This window comes from Phyllobates terribilis, unplaced genomic scaffold, assembly GCF_046119375.1.
Source record: "Phyllobates terribilis strain yellow unplaced genomic scaffold, ASM4611937v1 Scaffold_11__3_contigs__length_659146591, whole genome shotgun sequence".
NCBI classification, from domain to species: Eukaryota; Metazoa; Chordata; class Amphibia; order Anura; family Dendrobatidae; genus Phyllobates; species Phyllobates terribilis.
Genome location: NW_027362771.1, coordinates 33,001,074 through 33,024,634, shown reverse-complemented (window position 1 = coordinate 33,024,634; position 23,561 = coordinate 33,001,074). Strand labels below are relative to the sequence as shown.

General features: G+C 43.4%; 1 protein-coding gene across 1 annotated transcript in view; it reads left to right on the top strand.

Annotated features, from left to right (window-relative positions):
• Nucleotides 1–20,815, top strand: part of PDLIM7 (PDZ and LIM domain 7) — a 125,284-nt gene extending 104,469 nt beyond the window's left edge. Inside the window, exons 15-19 of the mRNA XM_073654660.1 lie at nucleotides 655–898; nucleotides 10,498–10,678; nucleotides 12,932–13,052; nucleotides 13,140–13,255; nucleotides 18,374–20,815. Of these exons, the coding sequence (XP_073510761.1) occupies nucleotides 655–898; nucleotides 10,498–10,678; nucleotides 12,932–13,052; nucleotides 13,140–13,255; nucleotides 18,374–18,460 (749 nt within the window). The 3' untranslated portion in view covers nucleotides 18,461–20,815. The remainder of the gene's footprint in view (nucleotides 1–654; nucleotides 899–10,497; nucleotides 10,679–12,931; nucleotides 13,053–13,139; nucleotides 13,256–18,373) is intronic.
• Nucleotides 20,816–23,561: the final 2,746 nt, after the last annotated feature.

The following is a 23,561-nucleotide window of genomic DNA, read 5'->3' as shown; positions in this document are numbered from 1 at the left end:
GTCCTAAAGCAAATAAGATATTATGTTCTTGGTACACTGATTCTGGTATCCCATCTAACATCCAAAATTGTACCTCCAATTTTCTTCGAACATTTATATTTCCAAAGTCTCTGCCCTTTCACCAGGACACTTGTAATGAGTGATTACTGCTATTTCTCCATAATACCTGTTAATGATTTTGTCTACATCGGCTGGATGTGCTCATTCCATTCCCTCTGCTGTGTATCCTCCCACTTGTGATATTTACACGTTATGGACATTTCTCTTCACTGCACAATGCTGATGAATTTCCAGTTTTGAATGTCAAAAGAAATCAGTGTTCATCAATTTATAGTATCACTCTCTTTTTTGCCCCCCCCCAGTAGATCTTAGCTATACTTGCAATAGCACACTTTTCAATGTGCAATTCTAGGTATTTAATTATGATAAAACACCGGAATGTATAAATGTGACTTGTGTTATTAAAACAATATTTTATTTGTTTAGCATACAATTTAAAGGGGACCTCCAAATATCTTTACCAAGAACCACGCTCAGTGATAATGACCTCATTTATCAGTTTTGCATTTAATGACTAGGGAAACTAGAGTATTACATCTGCGGCTTTCTGCTGAGCCGCTCTTACTGCTCTGATAAATGATTATTCTTTTTCAGATTCCACCGATTTCCCAGCTCCTCCTCCGCCTCCCTCAGGACCTGCTGTCCGCCCTCCTTGGACCACAGATCCCTCTTTTGCTGAGCGTTATGCACCTGATAAAACTACCACTGTAATGACTAAACATAGTCAGCCAGCCACACTCACCCCTGCCCAAAACCGCAATTCCATCCTTCTGGCGGCTCAACCCACCTCCACTGGTGATAAGACTCCTATTTGTTCACAGTGCAATAAAGTTATCCGGTAAGTGCTTTCCTCCAGATCACAATAATGCCATCGGTGCAATAAACAGTTCTTTTTCCCCTTAAAAAACATTTCCTATCTCCTAAAGTGATGGCTAGTGATGAACGAGCATTCTCCTTACTCGAGATTTACGAGCATGCGCGGGTGTTTTCTGAGTATCTACGGTGTGCTCGTGTGTTATGTTTGAGTCACTCCATGCTCATAATTTGCGACTGTTTGACAGCTTTAATGCCTGTTTCTTTGACAGCTTTAATACATGTGAGTAATGCCTAAGAAACAGGCATTCCTCACATGTATTAAAGCTGTCAGTCAGTCGGAAATCATGCACACGGAGTGACTCAAGCATAACACCCGAGCACACGGAAGATACTCGGAGAGCACGAGAGCATGCTCGCCAAAAGGGTTAACAGAACATGCTTTCTCATCACTAGTGATGGCATGTTGCTAAGATATGCCATCAGTGGGATTTGAAACTCTGGGACCCCCCCACAGATTCTGAGAATAAAGTGGGTCACACGGGGTTGCAGCAGTACATTAACATTGAATTGCCTTCATTCTCACATTCCTTTCTAGTGACACGCCATCACTTTAAGGGTATGTGCACACATTAAGTATTTTTGCAGAAATTTCTGCACCTCTTGACAGGAAAAACTCAGCTGCAAAAACGCACGTTTTTGCCATGGTTTTGCTGTGTTTTTTACTTGCATTTTTGGTGCAGACATATTCGCCACTCGTTAGTAGGGGTAAAATTTGCAGCAAAAATGGTGTAAGAATTGACATGCGGCAGATTTGAATCTCCATCAAATCTGCAAGTCACAAATAAGCAACGTGTGCATGAGACTTCAGGCTTCTCATTCACTTTGCTGGCATCAGGAAACGCTTCAGCGTTTGTCACAAATCTGCACTGATAAAACCCAGCAAAAACACAATGTGTGCACACAGCCTAAGACAGGAAAACTCTCTAAAATCAGAAAACGCCATATTATTTAAATTAGGTTTATATGATATACATTTTCTTGGTACTTTTTACATTTTGTTATCTAACTATCCTTCAAAAAATCTTAAAATATTCCAGTTTTCACACTGGCCATTAGAGCAGACACACTAAACTGATATTTCATTTTAGTACAGCTCCCCTGTTCTTTGTAGCATGACAGGGTCAGCAGATGGAGCAATATTTAAAGGGAGTCTGTCATATGACTACTTTAGGTTCATACCCAAGAGCACCTGACCATGGTCCAGAATACTTGTCATCCAACAATTGTGCTCTGCCCCCCACTTCATTTATTGTCAACTCTAGGCAAGCCAGCACAATTATTGGAGGAATGGTGCTCTAGACAGCGCAACCCCACTCACACGGCCCAAGCAACCGTTAACATATGAACATAAAGAATGTTTTCTCCTAAGCTATCCAGTTGGTTGTTGAACAAAATATTTGTCTCATCTAAGCACAAGGGATCTGTGCTTACTTTGATATGGATTCCAAAGCTGACCTTCTCCCTTTAATGACCCTTTAATGTTCTGCTGGAGGCCAGCACCATGCTTCTCCTGGATTGTTAATAAAGCACCACGGCATCTATAGCTGGAGAGAGACTCATGTTCTAGTACTGATGAGCACGAAATAGTGCCAATTCCTGTACTTGATTATCTGGAATCTAACAGATAAGGTTTTGGGGATATTTCTCATATTAAGGCCCCCATACACATTATGCAAATGTAAGCTGAAACCCACTGACATTGATCGGTTTGGCCTCCTGTCTACTGTGTATGGGGGCGCCAGCCAACTGGTGCTCGTAAGAGATGTCTATCGCTCATGTCTGATTTCGGACTGCCTTTCGCTTTGTTCTGCTTGTGATAAACTGCCAGCTGGTGGCTTTCTCCTAGAGAACACAGGACCGTATGGCCGAGCAAGTGTTCCTGAGTATGGGAGAGTCTGCTGAGATTGCTGTCGGCCGAAGCATGATTTGGTCAACAGCCATCTAATGTGTATGGCCAGCCTTACTTTCTAGTCTGTGAAGAAGGGGTTCACTATCTAGACGTTGCTGCACCAATATACAACATTTTTCTGCCAATTAACTCCCATTCACTGCAGCTGCCATAAAGCATACACACTTTGTAATTCTGTCAAGCTTATACCCCAAGGGAACAGACGTCCACTATTTCTCATCTAAAGAAAATGTCCTTTTTCCCCTCCCCCATGACAGCACACCTTGAGAAAGAGGATCCGCCCCACCAAGGACAGGAAACCGCCTGAAATAAAAGGGCTGCACCTCTCCCTCGCTTCAGTTGGTTTCCTGTCCTTGATGGGAACCTGTCTCAGGAAGAATAGAAGACTTACCTGGGGCTGTCCCGGTGTGGAAGAGCGGGCACTGGCCTGTGCACCGGGTTCAGTATCCCAGAAGCGCCGTCCGCAGCTTCCCCTGGGGTTTCTGCGCCGAGCGGGGCGCACGCGGTGAGGCAGGCTCTGTCCTTCCGGAGACCGCGGCGCCGTCCTCCCCCTGCCGTGCGTCAGCGCTTCCGGGTGTGACGTGCCTGACGTCACGGCGCAGGGCACCCTGGGAGCGGCGCGCTGGGTGACATCAGGAGGCGGCGCCCGATCCAAGATGGCGGCGCCCATCGGAGCGTTCCAGGCCGGAGTTTTTTTTGATAGAGCTCCGGGAAGGGGGAGGGCCCACGAACCGGAGGAGGCTGGATGGCCCTATTTTTAAGGGGGGGGGGGCTATCCTGGAAGCGTGGTACGCTTCTGAAACATGGCTGACCAGGATAACCAGGAGCAGCAGCTTACCCCCCCCCTCGGCAACGGAAAAAGCGGAGGGATGCATCGCATACAGACAGCCGCTCGAGTAATTGTAGTGGCAGCCGTAGGAGTAAGGCTTCAAGTGCCTCGGGACCATCCAGAATGGAATCATCGGTTCCGCGACAGCCTCTGAATCCGGTACCCGTTTATGACCTCCGGGGATGAGTGAGCTTCGTGAATGTCACTGGTTAGTAACGGGAAGTCTCTTGTGTGCTTCCTTTTTTTTTAGGAGCCTAAGAAGAGTAGTGCCAAGCAAAAGCATAGGATGTGTGCCCTTTGCCAAGCTTCCCTCTCTGTAGAGTGGCAGAAACCACTTTGCCAGGGCTGTGTGACCAAAACCATAGCTGAGAATTCCCGGGATTTCGCTGCAAATTTGAAGTCCATAGTGCACGCAGAAGTTCAGGGGTCCCTGAAAGGGTTCCTTAGAGGGAAGAAAAGACCCCATAGAGAGGTTTCCTCCGTCTCTGATTCCTCCCAGTCCGAGGAGCAGTGGGATTCGTCATCCTCTTCCTCATCGGGGGGCGGTAGACCCTGCTTCCCCATTGAGAATACAGACAGGCTGGTTAGGGCAGTAAGATCAACCATGGGTCTGGAGGAAGAGAGACCATCTAAATCCCGGGAGGACATCATGTTTGCGGGCTTGGGAGAGAAAAAGTTAACAGTAAGATTCAGGGCCTCATTGACCGGGAGTGGAGGAGACCAGAGAGATCAGGAGCTTTACCCTCCTTCTCTAAAAGAAGGTACCCCTTCGAAGAGAAGGACGCGGGACCTTGAGATAAGATCCGCAAGGTAGACGGGACTGTAGCAAGGTCATCGAAAAAATCTTCCCTGCCCTTGGAGGACTCTGGCGCCCTAAAAGACGCCCTGGATAAAAGAGCCGACTCCTTCCTGCGCCACACGTGGGAGGCAGCGGCAGGAGGCCTAAAACCAGCGGTGGCTGGCACCTGTGTGGCGAGATCCCTGATGGTGTGGCTCCAACAGCTGGAAGACCAGCTTAAAGATAAAAAGGTTTCCAGAGAGGCAATTCTTGCGGATCTACCTCTAATGCAAGCAGCATCAGCCTTCCTGGCCGACTCTTCAACAGACTCGGTCAGGCTTTCAGCTAGGGCAGCTGGACTATCTAACGCAGCCAGGCGGGCCTTGTGGCTCAAAGGTTGCCCAGGCGACCTACCTTCAAAACAGAAGCTGTGCTCCCTCCCGTGTGACGTTAGACTCCTGTTTGGCCAAGAATTAGAAGACCTGTTAGAAAAAGCAGGCGATAAAAGCAAAGGGTTCCCGGGATTTTTGGGGGAATCAAGAAGATTTGGTTTTCGGAGGAGGAAATTTAATCGAGGTCGTCCTCCGGGAGACAAAAGGAGATGGGAAGCCAAGACCAAAAAGCTACATGTTTGGGGGACCATCCTCAAGTTCAAAGAGATCCTCCCAATGACGCCAGGCTGGAAGTGGGTGGAAGGCTTTCCCACTTTTTTCCAGCTTGGGAGGCGGTTACAACAAACCCCTGGATTCTAAAAATTATCAGTGGGGGCCTGAAGATCCGGTTCAGCCAGACCCCCTGTCGGACCTTTGTGGTTACCCCCCTACGGAAGGTCCAGGAAGAACAGTTAGCCCTGGAAACAGAGGTATTAGAGTTAGTAGAGAAGCGGGTCCTTCTCGAAGTACCAACACCACAGAGAGGGAAGGGGTTCTATTCCCCACTATTCATGATAAAAAAAACAAACGGGTCCTTAAGGACCATCATCAACCTCAGGAGTCTGAACCAAGTAGTAGAAAACCAAACTTTCAAGATGGAGTCAGTAAGCTCAGCAGTGAAGCTCTTACATCACAACTGCTTTATGGCTGTAATAGACTTGAAGGACACATATTATCACGTCCCAATCCATCCAGAGTATCAGAAATATCTGAGAGTAGCCCTGTCTATTCAGGGGGAGCTGAGGCATTTTCAGTTTGCTGCCCTACCCTTTGGCCTCTCCATTGTCCCGAGAATATTTACGAAACGAATAGCAGAAGTGACAGCCTTTCTGCGGATCAAGAACGTAGTGATCGTGCCATATTTAGACCACTTCTTGATAATCGGGAAATCAGAAGTCCACTGCTCCAGTCAGCTCCTAGAGGTCACAGAAGTGTTGCATCAGCTGGGGTGGTTAGTGAATTTCCAAAAATCAAGACTAACCCCCTCCAGGACTCAGACCTTTCTGGGTCTAATCCTAGACTCTCATCGCCAAGCCTGCTTCCTCCCAGAGGACAAAATCTGCAGGTTGATTGCGTTAGTCTCGAAGGCCATTCAAGCTCCAGGGATGTCTCTGAGAGAGGCAATGTCCCTCCTGGGTTCTATGACGGCCTGTCTCCCAGCAGTAATGTGGGCTCAGGGGCATATGAGACGGCTTCAGTGGGAGGTCCTGTCAGCACAGAGGTCCTGCAACGGGCATTTAGAAGGCAGGCTCTCTCTCTCCCCAGAAGTAGTAGATTCCCTTTCGTGGTGGACAGTCAGGGGAAATCTGACCACTGGCGTTCAGTGGTCCAGACCAGTAGATTGGGTAATTACGACCGACGCAAGCAGTTCCGGATGGGGGGGTCATCTGGCAGAACTCTCAATACAGGGTCACTGGGCTTACCACGAGAGGGGGTCATCCTTAAACATAAAGGAGCTTTGGGCAGTAGAAAGATCCATCAGGGGCTTCCTCCCTCACATCCAAGGTCACCATGTCCAGGTCAGGTCCGACAACCGGACAGCAGTAGCCTATGTGAATCACCAGGGGAGGACAAGGTCATGCCCTCTGATGGTGGTGGCAGACAGGATCCTTCGTCTAGCAGAGCGAAACCTCCCATCCCTCAGCGCCCTTCACATAAAGGGGGTAGAAAATGTGAAAGCAGATTTTCTAAGCCGCCATACCCTAAGACAGGGGGAGTGGGGGTTAAACCCAGAGGTCTTCCACCAGATTGTCCAGTTATGGGGGCAGCCAGACAGACCTCTTCCCCACAGGGGCAAACAGGAAGTTGCAGAGATTTTGCTCCCTATATCCGGCAGAGAATCCCCATGCCGTAGATGCCCTCCAGATTCCTTGGGGGTTCAGGAAGGCCTATGCCTTTCCACCATTAGTGATGATTCCAGTAGTGGTGAGGAAGATCTGGGAGGAAGGCGCCAGGGTGATTCTGATAGCTCCATTTTGGCCCAAGAGGCCTTGGTTCTCTCTGCTTCGGCTAATGTCGGTGTTAGATCCCTGGATTCTACCAGAAAGGCCGGACCTTCTCATGCAGAGACCAGTATTCCATGCCCAGGCCAGGGGGTTCCATCTTTCGGCATGGAATTTGAGAGGTCACTATTGAGTAGCAAGGGGTTTTCACCAGGCTTAGTTTCTACTTTATTGGGGAGCAGAAAACCAGTTACAACTAAGATTTATAGCAGGGTTTGGGGTAAATTCCTAGAGTTTATAGATGTTCCTTTATCGAGCAGACCTCCGATCAGAGGGATCCTGGAATTTCTACAAAAGGGGCGGGACCTGGGTCTAGCTACAGGGACTCTTAAGGTTCAGGTTTCAGCTTTGGGGGCACTCTATAATTGTAATCTGGCTGGGAATACGTGGATCTCGAGGTTTATCAAGTCCTGTGCCAGACCAGGACCGGTTAGGTTCATGGGAGTTCCTCCTTGGGACCTGAATTTAGTCTTGAACGCTCTTACCAGCGAACCGTTCGAACCCCTACACAAGGTCTCTCCAAAGATTCTCACCCTCAAGACCATCCTCCTAGTAGCCTTAACGTCAGCCCGTAGGGTGGGTGATCTGCAGGCCCTCTCAGTTAATCCTCCTTACACACAAATCTTTGAGGATGGGGTCACCTTGCGGCCAGATCCAGCATACCTTCCCAAGGTGGTATCTAGATTTCACCGTAGTCAGGAGATTGTGCTACCCTTGTTCTGCAGCAATCCCAAGAATCCAGGGGAAGTCAGGTTCCATAGCCTAGATGTTAGGAGGTCCCTGCTACAGTACATTCACATGACTAGTCTGTGGAGGAAGGACTATTCCTTGTTCCTGGCCTTTCAAGGGAGTAGGAAAGGTCACGGGGTGTCCAAGGGTACCATCTCTAGGTGGCTTAGGGAGGCCATTTGCTTAGCCTATACGTCCACAGGGGTTCCCGCCCCGGACAATGTGAGAGCTCATTCCACCAGAGCCGTCGCAACCTCCTGGGCAGAGAGGGCAGACGTCTCGATCGAGCAGATATGTAGGGCTGCTACTTGCTCTACACCATCCACCTTCTTTAAGCACTATCGGTTGGATCTGTCCTCTTCTGATCTCACCTTTGGGAGAAGGGTACTTCAGGCGGTGGTCCCTCCCTAGGGTGTTCATAAATTCTCCAAAATTCTCTCAAGGTGTGCTGTCATGGGGGAGGGGAAAACACCAAGGTTACTTACCGGTAGCCGGTTTTTCCTGAGCACATGACAGCACCCGTAGGTTTCCCCCCCATATTTTTTCTATGTTTCTCACACCCTGGTGTGCACTGTTTTGGGTGGTGTGTATATGTATATTGTGGGTGTTGGTTATATGCCTAACCTGTTTAGGGAGGTCCTCTCAATGCTCTGTAAACAACTGAAGCAAGGGAGAGGTGCCGCCCTTTTATTTCAGACGGTTTCCTGTCCTTGATGGGGCGGATCCTCTCTCTCAAGGTGTGCTGTCATGGGCTCAGGAAAAACCGGCTACCGGTAAGTAACCTTGGTGTATTTCCTCCTGTGAGCTGCTTTCAGTCATGGGAACATACACGGAGCGATTACAGTTACCGCTGACTGTGCAGTCAGTGCTGGCTGTAAGCACACTTCAGCACTCTGACAGCTCGCTCTGCAGCACATCTATGACTGAAAGCCTTCATTTTCTCCTGGTAGGCCCACTTTCAGTAAGGCAGCCGGGCAGCATTAGCTGCAGGTCAACCCCATATCTGTGGGTAAATAGTGTTTTCCAAGGTGACAGGTTCACTGTAAGCAATGAAACTCAAACACGCCCACAGGGTAGTCCTCTCCCCCTATGTATCAGTCTGTCACATGTTTCTTGTACATATAGATATATATATACAGTTAGGTCCATATATATTTGGACAGACAACATTTTTCTAATTTTGGTTCTAGACATTACCACAATGAATTTTAAACAAAACAATTCAGATGCAGTTGAAGTTCAGACTTTCAGCTTTCATTTGAGGGTATCCACATTAAAATTGGATGAAGGGTTTAGGAGTTTCAGCTCCTTAACATGTGCCACCCTGTTTTTAAAGGGACCAAAAGTAATTGGACAATTGTCTCCAAGGCTATTTCATGGACAAGTGTGGGCAATCCCTTTTTTTATGTCATTCTCAATTAAGCAGATAAAAGGCCTGGAGTTGATTTGAGGTGTGGTGCTTGCATTTGGAAGGTTTTGCTGTGAAGTAAACATGCGGTAAATGGAGCTCTCCATGCATGTGAAACAAGCCATCCTTAAACTGCAAAAACAGAAAAAAACATCCGAGAAATTGCTACAATATTAGGAGTGGCAAAATCTACAGTTTGGTACATCCTGAGAAAGAAAGAAAGCACTGGTGAACTCATTAATGCAAAAAGACCTGGGCGCCCACGGAAGATAACAGTGGTGGATGATTGCAGAATAATCTCCATGGTGAAGAGAAACCCCTTCACAACAGCCAACCAAGTGAACAACACTCTCCAGGAGGTAGGCGTATCAATATCCAAATCTACCAAAAAGAGAAGACTGCATGAAAGTAAATACAGAGGATTCACTGCACAGTGCAAGCCACTCATAAGCATCAAGAATAAAAAGGCTAGACTGGACTTTGCTTAAAAAAAACATCTAAAAAAGCCAACACAGTTCTGGAAGAACATTCTTTGGACAGATGAAACCAAGATCAACCTCTACCAGAATGATGGAAAGAGAAAAGTATGGCGAAGGCGTGGTACAGCTCATGATCCAAAGCATACCACATCGTCTGTAAAACACGGCGGAGGCAGTGTGATGGCTTGGGCATGCATGGCTGCCAGTGGCACTGGGTCACTAGTGTTTATTGATGATGTGACACAGGACAAAAGCAGCCGAATGAATTCTGATGTATTCAGAGCCATACTGTGTGCTCAGATCCAGCCAAATGCAGCCAAACCGATTGGTCGTCGTTTCATACTACAGATGGACAATGACCCAAAACATAAAGCCAAAGCAACCCAGGAGTTTATTAAAGCAAAAAAGTGGAATATTCTTGAATGGCCAAGTCAGTCACCTGATCTCAACCCAATTGAGCATGCATTTCACTTGTTAAAGACTAAACTTCAGACAGAAAGGCCCACAAACAAACAGCAACTGAAAACCACCGCAGTGAAGGCCTGGCAGAGCATCAAAAAGGAGGAAACACAGAGTCTGGTGATGTCCATGAGTTCAAGACTTCAGGTAGTCATTGCCAACAAAGGGTTTTCAACCAAGTACTAGAAATGAACATTTTATTTACAATTATTTAATCTGTCCAATTACTTTTGGTCCCTTTTAAAAACAGGGTGGCACATGTTAAGGAGCTGAAACTCCTAAACCCTTCATCCAATTTTAATGTGGATACCCTCAAATGAAAGCTGAAAGTCTGAACTTCAACTGCATCTGAATTGTTTTGTTTAAAATTCATTGTGGTAATGTCTAGAACCAAAATTAGAAAAATGTTGTCTCTGTCCAAATATATATGGACCTAACTGTATATATAAATACACCATATGTATTGCATGTGTGTGAACGCTCTTCACATTAATAATTATAAAGGGGTAATGTTGTTTTTTGAACTGTTTTTACAGAGGGCGATATCTTTTGGCACTAGGACGTTACTACCACCCTGAGGAATTTACTTGTAACCAGTGTCACAAAGTGGTCGAGGAAGGAGGTTTCTTTGAGGAGAAGGGATCTATATTCTGTCCACGCTGTTATGATGTCCGGTTTGCTCCAAACTGTGCCAAGTGTAAAAAGAAGATTACAGGGGTGAGGAGATTGGATCACTGATTGGAAACCATCATAAAACATAAGGAACCATGACGTGGAAAAGAGTTTAGGCATTTTGTCATGCCACTATAACAGAAACATCCAAACATGTTGCCAATGTCTACCGTATCTACATGCGTGATTTTCCTTCTCAAAAATAATCCAAATTACACAGTTGGCATGAAAATCAGAATACTTTCAGAGAAGAATACATCTATGACTATAATTCATATTTTCTGTCACATTCATCTAGAATCAGACAAAAAATAGACCTCCATTTGTCTTAAAGAGAATCTGTCATCAGGTTTTTGTCACCTAATCTGAACATAATGTGGAGACAGAGACCCCACTGTTTTACTTACTGGGCTGTTTGCTGTAGTTTTGATAAAATCATTGTTTTATCAGCAGGAGATTATCACTAGAGAACTAGTATACCTGCTGCCAGGTAGTTCTCCATGTTCATGAGCTCTGTATAACCCTGCCCACACCACTGATTGGAAGCTCTCTGCCTATGCACAGTGTACACAGAAAACTGCCATTAAGTGGTGGTGGCGGGTTTATACAGAATTCAGTATTCAGAGAACTGGTAGATCTTCAGCAGATAAAACCGTGATTTATATCAAAAATAGAATAAGTAGCTCAGTAAGTGATACATCGCTGTAATAAGGATCTCAGCCCCTACATCATGCTGCTATCAGATTGGGTAGCAAAAACATAGTGACAGATTGCCTTTAATATCAAATGTAAGGCATTGAGATACAATACAACGTCATGGACATATTGTGGGTGCAGCAGTACACCTGTGTTACTTGGATATAATATCCAAGGGGTAATTTTTCTCCTTGTGGAGAGTGACATGTTAAGCATGTCAAGCTGAGGAGACTTTTAAGCCGCAATACTCCTCTGGGAAATATGTAAATTGTCTCTTCAGAGAGGAAGAGAACTAGAACTCTAGTACCGCCTATAGGAAGTAGCAATCCTAAAAGTCAATATCAACCCTTTAAAGAGCCTTGCAGTACCCCGAAACACAGTGTCTGCAAATTGAGATTTTGGTTTTGGCTATTATTCTAAGTCATGTGACAAGGCTCGTTAGAGAGTCGATACTGACTTTTAGGATTGCTATTTCCTATAGGTGGCGCTAGAGTTCTAGTTCTCTTCCTCTCGGAAGAAACAATTTGCACTTGGATGTAATGTAATTTGGCAGTGTGAGCAATTAGACATACCTCAACAATGTTTTTCAATGCACCCCATATAGAAACATCAATGATTTCTCTTTTTATTGATTTTTTTTTTCTTTCAACAAGATTGTCTTTTTAAAAAAAAGAACCTAAAAATATGCATCTGAGGTTATTATGACCAGCATCAGAAGCAATAAAGTCTGATAACACATACATCTCACGTTATGCAAAAGTTAGAAATACCTATACCTTTACTACTCACACATGGAGAGTTATATATGGCCTTCCATAAAGGTGAGCACTGGTGGTATTGCCTTCCAGTAATGTGAATGTCACTATAAGTGATCCTTACATTTACTGATCCTGCTGCTGATAATAATTTACCTGCAGTACATTCAATATCAATAGTAACTATAATTGGCCGAGTTATTGATAATGCAATCCATAACTGTTTATCTTAAAGTCGCCCATATGTAGAGACATCATCGGGCAACTGAGATGTTTCTAACAATCCGCTTAGATTTGAGAAGATATACTTGGATTTTGTTTTAGATGTCCATAGATAAAAAGGTCAATAACGATCATATGTTCAGCTGCTGTTCTGTGTGTAAAAAGCTGAATATTTCAAGATCCCAATGATATGCTATCAACATTGTTGTAGCAGAAAACCCATTAAACCATTGTGATTCTCTGTGTGCCAGTCTGTAAAAACTGTGCGAACTGAGAAACGTGGCAATTCCTTGTAAAGCTGTGGTGTAGGCACCCTCATATTAAGAAGATTCTTAGTGTAAGGAGGGCTACTGTGTGGTTAATGACGCCACTGCGAGAAAGGCTACAGAACAAAGGAGAGGGCCAGCTGTTAGTTATTATTCTCCACTTCCTTTTTCTTCCAGTGTTTGCATTGTTATTTTCTTGTTTGGTATGCCTGGCACGGAGGTTTCTGTTAATAAACCTAAGCCGGCCGTTTCTTGGATTTTCCTGATAACTCACTGTGACATTTACTTGTCTGATATGTCCTAGTGTATTTTGTTATCTGATTAATTGTCAGCACGCTTCCTATGTCTCACATTTTCAGGAGATTATGCATGCACTGAAGATGACTTGGCATGTTCAGTGTTTCACCTGTGCTTTTTGTAAGACCCCTATTCGCAATCGTGCCTTTTACATGGAGGAAGGACAGCCTTATTGTGAACGAGGTGAGATCCCAGAGATAATGATAAGGCTGTAAGAAAGCTTTCATTCTTGGATGTTCCTGCTGAAAATGCCTCCTGTTTGCTTTATAGATTATGAGAAGATGTTTGGTACTAAGTGTCGTGGCTGCGATTTCAAGATTGATGCCGGTGACCGTTTCTTGGAAGCGCTAGGGTTCAGCTGGCATGACACCTGCTTCGTCTGTGCGGTAAGCTCTAATTCACATTCACTGGACACACACTTGCTGTTCTTAATTCAAAATGTGAGCTAATGACTCTTAACTGAAATGTATGTGAAATAGACAATACTAGATATTCAGTATACAGTTACATCACAATGACATATTGTGAATGGAATACTGAAATGATTCTCGATGTCTAAAATAAACGCCACCCCCTCCCATAGTACCGGCCACCATTCCTGCATGGCGCTCTCGTGCCCAGTGGATTATTTGTCCCAGTCTTTATAGAGTATACATGGATTGTATTACAGAAACATAGGCTCAGGTAATAATGATTGCATTTCCATAACTCTGGGATGTTTCTCCCGACTGGTCACACTTCCGAAGAAATAAGTGATCAGTTCATATTAGGATGCAGAAAGAAAACAATATAACAGTCCCAGGTTCATGATATAGCCATGTATTGTAATGTACCTTGGAGTCGGCATTGAAGTGAACTGTTGCCTGTCCTGATGGTGGTATAAGGCGGCACAGCGTTCCAAAGGTGCATGCCAATGCTACCGTTACAGATTCTCTATGTGTATAGAACATTATTATAACATGTTATGCTGTTTTTCATTTCATGCTAATTTGCATAGTTTTCCCAATTGTCATTAAAGAAGTTCTCAAGTGAAAAATAACTTCCTTGAAAAAGAGGCAATTATGTTAGTCTAGATAGGAAATGTGATTAGTTTTTTTTTAATTTCACAGCCTCATCATGAGTGCATCTAACATCTATTAGTAATCATGCACCCCACATTCCGGCAGCCCGCAACCAGGGTAGATGGCGTTGGTTGGCAGCAGTCATGTCATACCATTCCAAATTATAAAATGTGAAGCTAGTCAGATTTTTCACTTTGCTAACAGGTTATTGGCCGTGGACGTTTAATTGGGTTTTCCCCACAATAGACATCCACAGGATAGATAATAAATGCCTGATCTCTGGGAGCCCCATCACTGGCACAACCACCGATAACTAAAATAACGTTACCTAGCCTCCTATTGTGCAATGAGGAGACATTTGAATGGAGCATTGGTCAAACACGGTGTCCTGTCACTCAATTTAAAAAGAGAGGTCATCAATGTTAAAGCAGTGGACAATCCTTAGGATAGGTCATCAGTGTCTAGTCGGTCAGGGTCCGACATCCGGCCCCCCTGCCGATCAGTTGTTTACAGGTGGCGCCGGCCGGAAGTGCTCACTTGGCAAGCTGCTCCGTCTTCTGGTAGTGGCCGAGGCTTGGTACTGCACATCCGCCTCCTATTCAAATCAATAGGAGGCGGCTGTGCAGTACCCTGCGGCGGCCACTATCAGAAGACGGCCAGCTCCACAAGTGAGTACTTCCGGCCAGCGGCCACCGACACTGATAACAGCTGATCGGCGGGGTGTCCGGTTGGACAATTGTACACTCCTGTGGCAATGAGACTGACTGAACAACCTGATTTCAATGATTAAGACATACATCCTAATATTTTTGTCCATATGTTGTAGCAATGTACAGTAGTGTGAAAAAGTGTTTGCCTCCTTCCTGATTTCTTATTCTTTTACATGTTTGTCCCACTTTTATGTTTCAGATCACAAAACAAATTTAAATATTAGACCAAGAAAACAGAAGTAAACTTAAAATGCAGTTTTTACATGAAGGTCTTTATTATTAAGGGAAAAAGAAATCCAAACCTACAGGGCCCTGTGTGAAAAAGTGATTGCTCCCTAAACCTAATAACTGGTTGGGCCACCTTTAGCAGCAACAACAATTGCAATCAAGCGTTTGCGATAACTGGCAATGAGTCTTTTACAACTCTCTGGAGGAATTTTGGCCACTCATCCTTGCTAAATTGTAATTCAGCCACATTGAAGGGATTCCGAGCATGAACCGCCTTTTTTTAGGTCATGACACAGCGTCTCAATCGGATTAAGGTCAGGACTTTGATTAGGCCACTCCAAAGTCTTAATTTTGTTTTTCTTAAGTCATTCAGAGGTGGACTTGCTGGTGTGTTTTGGATCATTGTCATGCTGCATAACCCAAGTGCGCTTCAGCTTCAGGTCACGAACAGATGGCTAGACATTCTCCTTCAGGATTTTTTGGTAGACAGCAGAATTCATGGTTCCATTTACCACAGCAAGTCTTCCAGGTCCTCAAGCAGCAAAACAGCCCCAGACCATCACACTACCACCACCATATTTTACTGTTGGTATGATGTTCCTTTTCTGAAATGCTGTGTTACTTCTACACCAGATGTAGTGGGACGTACACATTCCAAAAAGAGTATTCTCCCAAAAGTCTTGGTGATCATCAAGATGTTTTCTGGCAAACCTGAGATGAGCCTTTATGTTCTTTTTGCTCAGCAGTGGTTTCCGTCCTGGAACTCTGCAATGCATGCCATTTTTGCTAGTCTCTTTTTTTTTTTTTATGGTGGGGTCATGAACAATGACCTTAACTGAGGCAAGTGAGGCCTGCAGTACTTTAGATGTTGTTGAGGGTCTTTTGTGACCTCTTGGATGAGTCGTCGCTGTGCTCTTTGGGTAATTTTGGTCAGCCGGACACTCCTGGGAAGGTTCACAACTGTGCCATGTTTTTTCCATTTGTGGATAATGGCTCTCACTCTGGTTCGCTGAAGTCCCAAAGCTTTAGAAAAGGCTTTATAAGTTCCAGACTAATAGATCTCGGTTACTTTGTTGCTGTTTTGTTCATGATTTTGTTTGGATCACAGCATGATGGGTAGCTTTTGAGAATCTTTTGGTCTACTTCACTTTGTCGGGCAGGTTCTATTTAAGTGATTTCTTGATTGAGAACAGGTGTGGCAGTAATCAGGCCTGTGTGTGGCTAGGTAAATTTAACTCCGCTTCCTAAATATTTTATAAACCACAGTTAATTTATGTTTTAAAGGGGGGGGGGGGAGCAATCACTTTTTCACACAGGGCCTGTAGGTTTGGATTTCTTTTTCCCTTAACAATAAAGACCTTCATTTAAAACTGCATTTTTTGTTTGCTTGTATCTTTGTCTAATATTTAATTTTTTTTTTGTGATCTGAAACATTTAAGTGTGACAAACCCTCAAAAGAATAAGAAATTAGGAAGGGGGCAAACACTTTTTCACTCCACTATATATGTTGTATAATGTTAATTTTAAATAATAGTAATAATGATAAAGACATTTATTAACTTTTATTAATTTTGTGGGGGAATTGCTATTGTTTTTTACTCTGTTCTGCATGTGGTATAAAAAATATTTTTACTTCATATCTATGTATGACTCAAGGAGCCCACTCCCTCTGTCCAACAACTTAAAGAGAATCTGTCAGTACGCTACAACCCCCAAACTGTTGATATGGCCATGTTGCACCCGAAACATAATGTCATCCACACCTATACTTAAAGGGTATCTGTCAGCAGATTTTTGCTTTGTAATCTGAGGACAGGATGAGGTAGGGGTTAAAACACTGAACTCAACGATGTGTCATATTTCCGGCTGTGTGCTGTTGTTTACTTAGACTGAAGCTTTAATCACCTGGTGATTATGCTTGCTCGGACTAGAGCAGCTACAGAAGCGCAAGAGCCCTAGTCCGACTCCGCCCCCTCTTGTGATTCCTATGATAAGCACCTCAATATCTATAGAGTATGTACATAGAGAGCCTGGTGTGGGCATGGTCAGCTGTGGTTTGTGCGGGGGCATCTGCTGCATTGCTAAATCTAAAATCTTTGTGTCAGAATGGTTGCACCCAGTAAGTGATACATCATTGGATTCAGGGTCTCTTTGCCTACATCATGCTGCTCTCAGATGAGGTAGCAAAAACCTGCTGACAGATTCCCTTTAGGAAATTTTTTGTTTGCTGACTGAAAAATTGTTTTAATTAATATGCAAATGAGGCTTAAGTGCTGTGGGCCTGCAGGCAGTAATTCTCGCCCAAAACTCCCTGACGAAGCGATAGCGAAACGCACATGAAGTGGTGTGACGGGGGTGTAGTGTACTATACTTGGTCAGTATCATCCTGATAGTGGCTCAGGCCACCATACTTCAGCGCAGACATCTTACTTAGTCCATACAACCCCCTCTGGCTCCAGTGAGTATCAGCATACTCACCCTCCACCACAACAGTTCAGCATTTATCTGATGAAGGTCCATGTGGGACCGAAACATTATCTACCTGCTGTGTTCTACAAACTAATCCATTGTTAATAAACTCACTTATTTTTGCCATGTATCCTCTTGAGTGCCGAGTTTCAATTTTACTACATATATGGATTGGAACCCTATTCGGGCACACCCGAGTGCCGTCTACGACTCCTTTATTCCAGTTTTTGTATGGTTATTCATTTTGATCCCTGAAATGGGATCTCTATACCTGGGCACTGTGCAATATTTATTTGTCATCGTACTTTAATGCATGATATTGTTCTTTGGTCACTAGACATTTATATTTATTTAGTTCTTTATTATCAACTAATCATGTATTTAAACAAATTCATATGCACAATACACACTGCACTTTTACATTTGTTATTGCTAATAAATTGAATGATTTAGTATTTTAATTTCCAATTATGGCACATCACTCACCGTCCTTTTTACAATATTCCATTTATCATGTCCTTTGTGCTTTTATACAAGTTCTCAATGGACAAGTTTAGTCAGTTCTTCTCAATTATTTAATTAAGTAATTTATATACCATTATTGGCTACTTTTTTAATACATTTTGTTTGTTCTATTTCTCGCCAAGCTCCACCTTCTTCTGAGTGACTGACAGCTCACTGACTATAGTCAGCCATCAAGCTGTCAGACAAGCAGAGGAAGCTGGGGCTGAGTGGTGACTAGAGCCAGGGAGGCTGGGTCTTGGGAAGTGCTTTGACACTTCCAGAGCACTTAAGCCTCATTTGTATAGAGGTATACAGGTTGTGTAAGTAAAGGTGTGGATTACTGACAGATTCCCTTTATATAAAATGATATTTGGATGTCCTATGCTTGGATTTCACATTATATAATACCTCCAGGTTTAATGTCTTTATTATTGCTTATGAATGTGTACAGTAAAATATTGTTGGATCACACTTCTTATAACACATCACTGGGATTTAGCTCTAAAAACTTTTTTTTTCTTTTTTCACTTAGATATGTCAGACAAATTTGGAAGGCAAGACATTTTATTCCAAGAAAGACAAACCTCTTTGCAAGACCCACGCCTTTTCCAATGTGTGATCAGTGGCCTACCTGCTCAGCAGCACATTCACAATTTCACAGACATTCACACCTCATACACACTACAGCTGCCTGCATGCAGTAAGAATACCGAGGAGCCTTTAGTGACCCACAATATATATATGTATGTACATCAGCTATGTCATCAGCACCACAAGTGAAGAAATTGCTGGAAACAATATATAATCGTTTGTAATTACATTTCAGCTTCCCACTAAAGTTTTAATGGTTTATAATGTTAGGTGCTAATTGGCTATCTCATATATGAGAAATTAGCCATACAAATTCATGTGTGTCTGATCTCTTGTGTTCTGGATTGGCGGGGGTTACACAGAACAAACATATAGGAAATCTTTATTCAGCTGAAAAATGTCAGGTGCATTAATCATTAAAGATCCTTTTAAAGCAAAGAAAAGTGAATTCACCAGCATTAGACTGGCACACCAGAGAAGCAGAGGGTCCTCCAGCGGGTCAAGGCTTACACAGACAAGCAGAGGGTCCTCCAGCGGGTCAAGGCCTACATAATATAAGCAGAGTGTCCTCCAACGGGTCATGGCCTATATAATACAAGCAATGGGTCCTCCATTGGGTCAAGGCTTACACAGACAAGCAGAGGGTCCTACAGCGGGTCAAAGATAACATAATACAAGCAGAGTGTCCTCCAGCTGGTCGTGCCCTACACTACACAAGCAGAGGGTCCTCCAGTGGGAGGTGGCCTACGCAATACATAGCAGAGGGTACTCCAGTAAGATATGGCCTACACGATATAAGCAGAGTGACCTCCAGCGGGACATAACCTATACAATATAAGCAGAGGGTCCTCCAGTAGGACATGGCCTACAAAATATAAGCAGAGTGACCTCCAGCGGGACATAACCTATACAATACAAGCAGAGGGTCCTCCAGTAGGACATGGCCTACACAATACAAGCAGAGGGTCCTCCAGTAGGACATGGCCTACACAATATAAGCAGAGTGACCTCCAGTAGGACATGACCTATACAATACAAGCAGTGGGTCCTCCAGAGGGTCAAGGCCTACATAATACAAGCAGAGAGTTTTCCAGGGGGTAAAAGTTTACACAATACCAAAGAACTCATAAAATCCAACGGAGGACAAGCACAATTAAAGTCTTTGGAGCAGATCAGTTGCCATTACAGTCTATGCTTTTTTGGATGATACTAAAACTATTATTGATGGTTTGAGTTTGGACATGCACACATATCTTTCTAACTGTAGGCTGGGCCCCTAGGAATCATTTCTCCTATGTACACTTCTGGGGTGCACTGATAAAATTGGCCAGTGCCGTCACCTGCTCAGTATCTGATTTTATGCTGCTTTTTCCAGTATTTTGAAGGCTCCGGTATATTTAAGGCTCATGTTAGGAGCTTAGACATGTTTAGTAAAGTACAGCATCAATGGCAGGTAGAGGCATGGGTAAAGGGGCACATGACAAGAGTTGAAACGTTTACAAGAGGTATCCAGTTAGTTTACAAATAATGGGCTAAGCGAAATGGTGTTAGAGGGGACGTTTACATGGGACACAGTTTACAACATTTTACCTTATTGTGTACAGATATACAACGTGGTGTACATTAATATATAGATTTCTGTTTCAATTTTAGGCCATCAGGCAGAATGGCATTTAGAATGAATACTGTAGGTGAATATAACACATGTAGAGGCTATCTATCTCTTCTAATGAGAATAACAGACCGTACTAATTTAGATGCACTGTGTACAGCATTCAGCCATGTTCTGACATACAAATGCCTTACTAACATTGTCAGCAAAATATTACAAATGCAAGTATGTCTTTTATAAGACTTATAGTGACATAGATGTTCTTAATGACTGTTTTTTAGCTATCTTGTATGCTGAAAAATCTAATATTGTGCATCCTTGTATGAATGGTCAAACGCTCATAGGTTATTATGTGTCCTAAGCAGTACATAAGGCAGCGTATCACTTGTCAAGGTTGTTTGATTATGATTTACTGTGCTTTTAGTGCAAGCTCTTGTTGGCTAAAACTACATAAAATAAATATATATTAGACCCTTGTTTTATTTAGACAGACAACACTTTCTTACAAAAGTCTTAGATTCTTGATCAAGTAGGAAAAAAAGAAACTATATAGCTTTCCTCAGATACGAGCAAGTAAGGGAATAATTGTGCAGTGATGACGAGCTAGCAGTATACACTCCAGTCATTTATCTGCCTAGGCCATGATATTTATGGAGGCGTTCATCAGACGTGTGTGCTATGAAGAATGTTGTTTTATCTTCAAGGTCTCACTATTTGTCACTTAGCTTTAATGTAACACACATTAATAAATGCTTCTCCGTTGATGAGCTATATCCTTACTGTTTGCGAGTTTATTTTTGATTTATTAGATGTTAGTGGATATGTAGCAGATGAAAGTTGTGCTTTAGCAGTGGACACACGGGGGATGTTATTAATGCTGGCACCCCATAAAAGAGGTGTGCCAGTCTGTTCCGAAATGTTGCTGCACCAGATTTTTCAACAGTTCCTAAAGGGGTTTTCCACTATGATGATATTGATGACTTATCCATTTTCTCCTTTGCTGTGTGACTTCAAAGTCAGGGGAAGGTGTGCTAGGCAGGGAATAGATGTTCTTTGTCACTCCCAAAGCACTTCAGCGCCATTTACATATTGATTCAAACCATGATTTCTCAGGAACAGACTGATTAGCTAAAGGTACTAATGGATTTGTGTTTGCAAAAGCTACCAGCAGATATAAGCAGTTGGGGAGGGGGGTGGGTGAAATCACTCTTAGATTCCTTTTAAGGCAGGGATGGGAAATCTTTTTTCTGTCAGGGGCCATTTGGATATTTATTACATCATTCGGGGGCCGCACAAAATTATCAACTTGAAATTTACCCTGCTATATTTGGTCAAACAATTAACTCCTCGCTAATGTAATGGCTGGAGCCGCTGTTCTTTGGTGCGGCTGTGATGTTAGGTGGTATGGATTATACTAATCACAACTGATTTTCCAGGTTTGTGTCAGTCTGGAGCACAGGTGAGTCTTTGGCAATGAATTTTGAAAAGAACTCTCAGCAGTATATATGCATCACAGGAGGGGCTGGCGGCATATACATCACAGGAGGGGCTGGAGCTTATATAAAACACAAGAGGGGCTGGGTCATATAGACATCACAGGACGGGCTGGCGGCATATACATCACAGGGGGGCTGGAGCTTATATAAAACACGAGGGGCTGGGTCATATAGACATCACAGGATGGGCTGGTGGCATATACATCACAGGAGGGGCTGGGGATTATACAGTCATATGAAAAAGTTTGGGCACCCCTATTAATCTTAAGCTTATTGTTTTATAAAAATTGGTGTTTTTGCAACAGCTATTTCAGTTTGATATATGTAATAACTGTTGGACACAGTAATGTTTCTGCCTTGAAATGAGGTTTATTGTACTAACAGAAAATGTGCAATCTGCATTCAAACAAAATTTGACAGGTGCATAAGTATGGGCACCTCACCAGAAAAGTGACATTAATATTTAGTAGATCCTCCTTTTGCAAAAATAACAGCCTCTAGTCGCTTCCTGTAGCTTTTAATGATTTCCTGGATCCTGGATGAAGGCATTTTTGACCATTCCTCTTTACAAAACAATTCCAGTTCAGTTAAGTTTGATGGTCGCCGAGCATGGACAGCCCTCTTCAAATGATCCCACAGATGTTCAATGATATTCAGGTCTGAGGACTGGGATGGCCATTCCAGAACATTGTAATTGTTCCTCTGCATGAATGCCTGAGTAGATTTGGAGTGGTGTTTTGGATCATTGTCTTGCTGAAAGATCCATCCCCTGCGTAACTTCAACTTTATCACTGATTCTTGAACATTATTGTCAAGAATCTGCTGATACTGAGTGGAATCCATGCGTCCCTCAACTTTATCAAGATTCCCGGTGCCGGCATTGGCCACACAGCCCCAAAGCATGATGGAACCTCCACCAAATTTTACTGTGAGTAGCAAGTGTTTTTCTTGGAATGCTGTGTTTTTTTGACGCCATGCATAACGCCTTTTTGTATGACAAAACAACTCAATCTTGGTTTCATCAGTCCACAGGACCGCCTTCCAAAAAGAAATTGGCTTCTCCAAATGTGCTTTTGCATACCTCAGCCGACTCTGTTTATGGCATGCTTGCAGAAACGGCTTCTTTCGCATCACTCTCCCATACAGCTTCTCCTTGTGCAAAGTGCGTTGTATAGTTGACCGATGCACAGTGACACCATCTGCAGCAAGTTGATGCTGCAGCTCTCTGGAGGTGGTCTGAGGATTGTCCTTGACTGATCTCACCATTCTTCTTCTCTGCCTTTCTGATGTTTTTCTTGGCCTGCCACTTCTGGCCTTAACAAGAACTGTCCCTGTGTTCTTCCATTTCCTTACTATGTTCCTCACAGTGGAAACTGACAGGTTAAATCTCTGAGACAGCTTTTTGTATCCTTCCCCTGAACAACTATGTTGAATAATCTTTGTTTTCAGATCATTTGACAGTTGTTTTGAGGAGCCCATGATGCCACTCTTCAGAGGAGATTCAAACAGGAGAACAACTTGCAAGTGGCCACTTTAAGTAGCTTTTCTCATAATTGCATACACCTGGCTATGAAGTTCAAAGCTCAATGATGTTACAAAACCAAAAAAAGTGCTTTAGTAAGTCAGTAAAAAGTAGGTAGGAGTATTTAAAACAAGAAAATGATAAGGGTGCCCATACTTATGCACCTGTCAAATTTTGTTTGAATGCAGATTGCACATTTTCTGTTAGTACAATAAACCTCATTTCAAGGCAGAAACATTACTGTGTCCAACAGTTATTACATATATCAAACTGAAATAACTGTTGCAAAAACACCAATTTTAAGAAAACATTAAGCTTAAGATTAATAGGGGTGTCCAAACTTTTTCATATAACTGTATAAAACACAAGAGGGGCTGGGTCATATAGACATCACATGACGGGCTGGCGGCATATACATCACAGGAGGGGCTGGAGCTTATATAAAACACAAGAGGGGCTGGAGCATATATATATCACTGGAGGGACTGAGCCTTATATA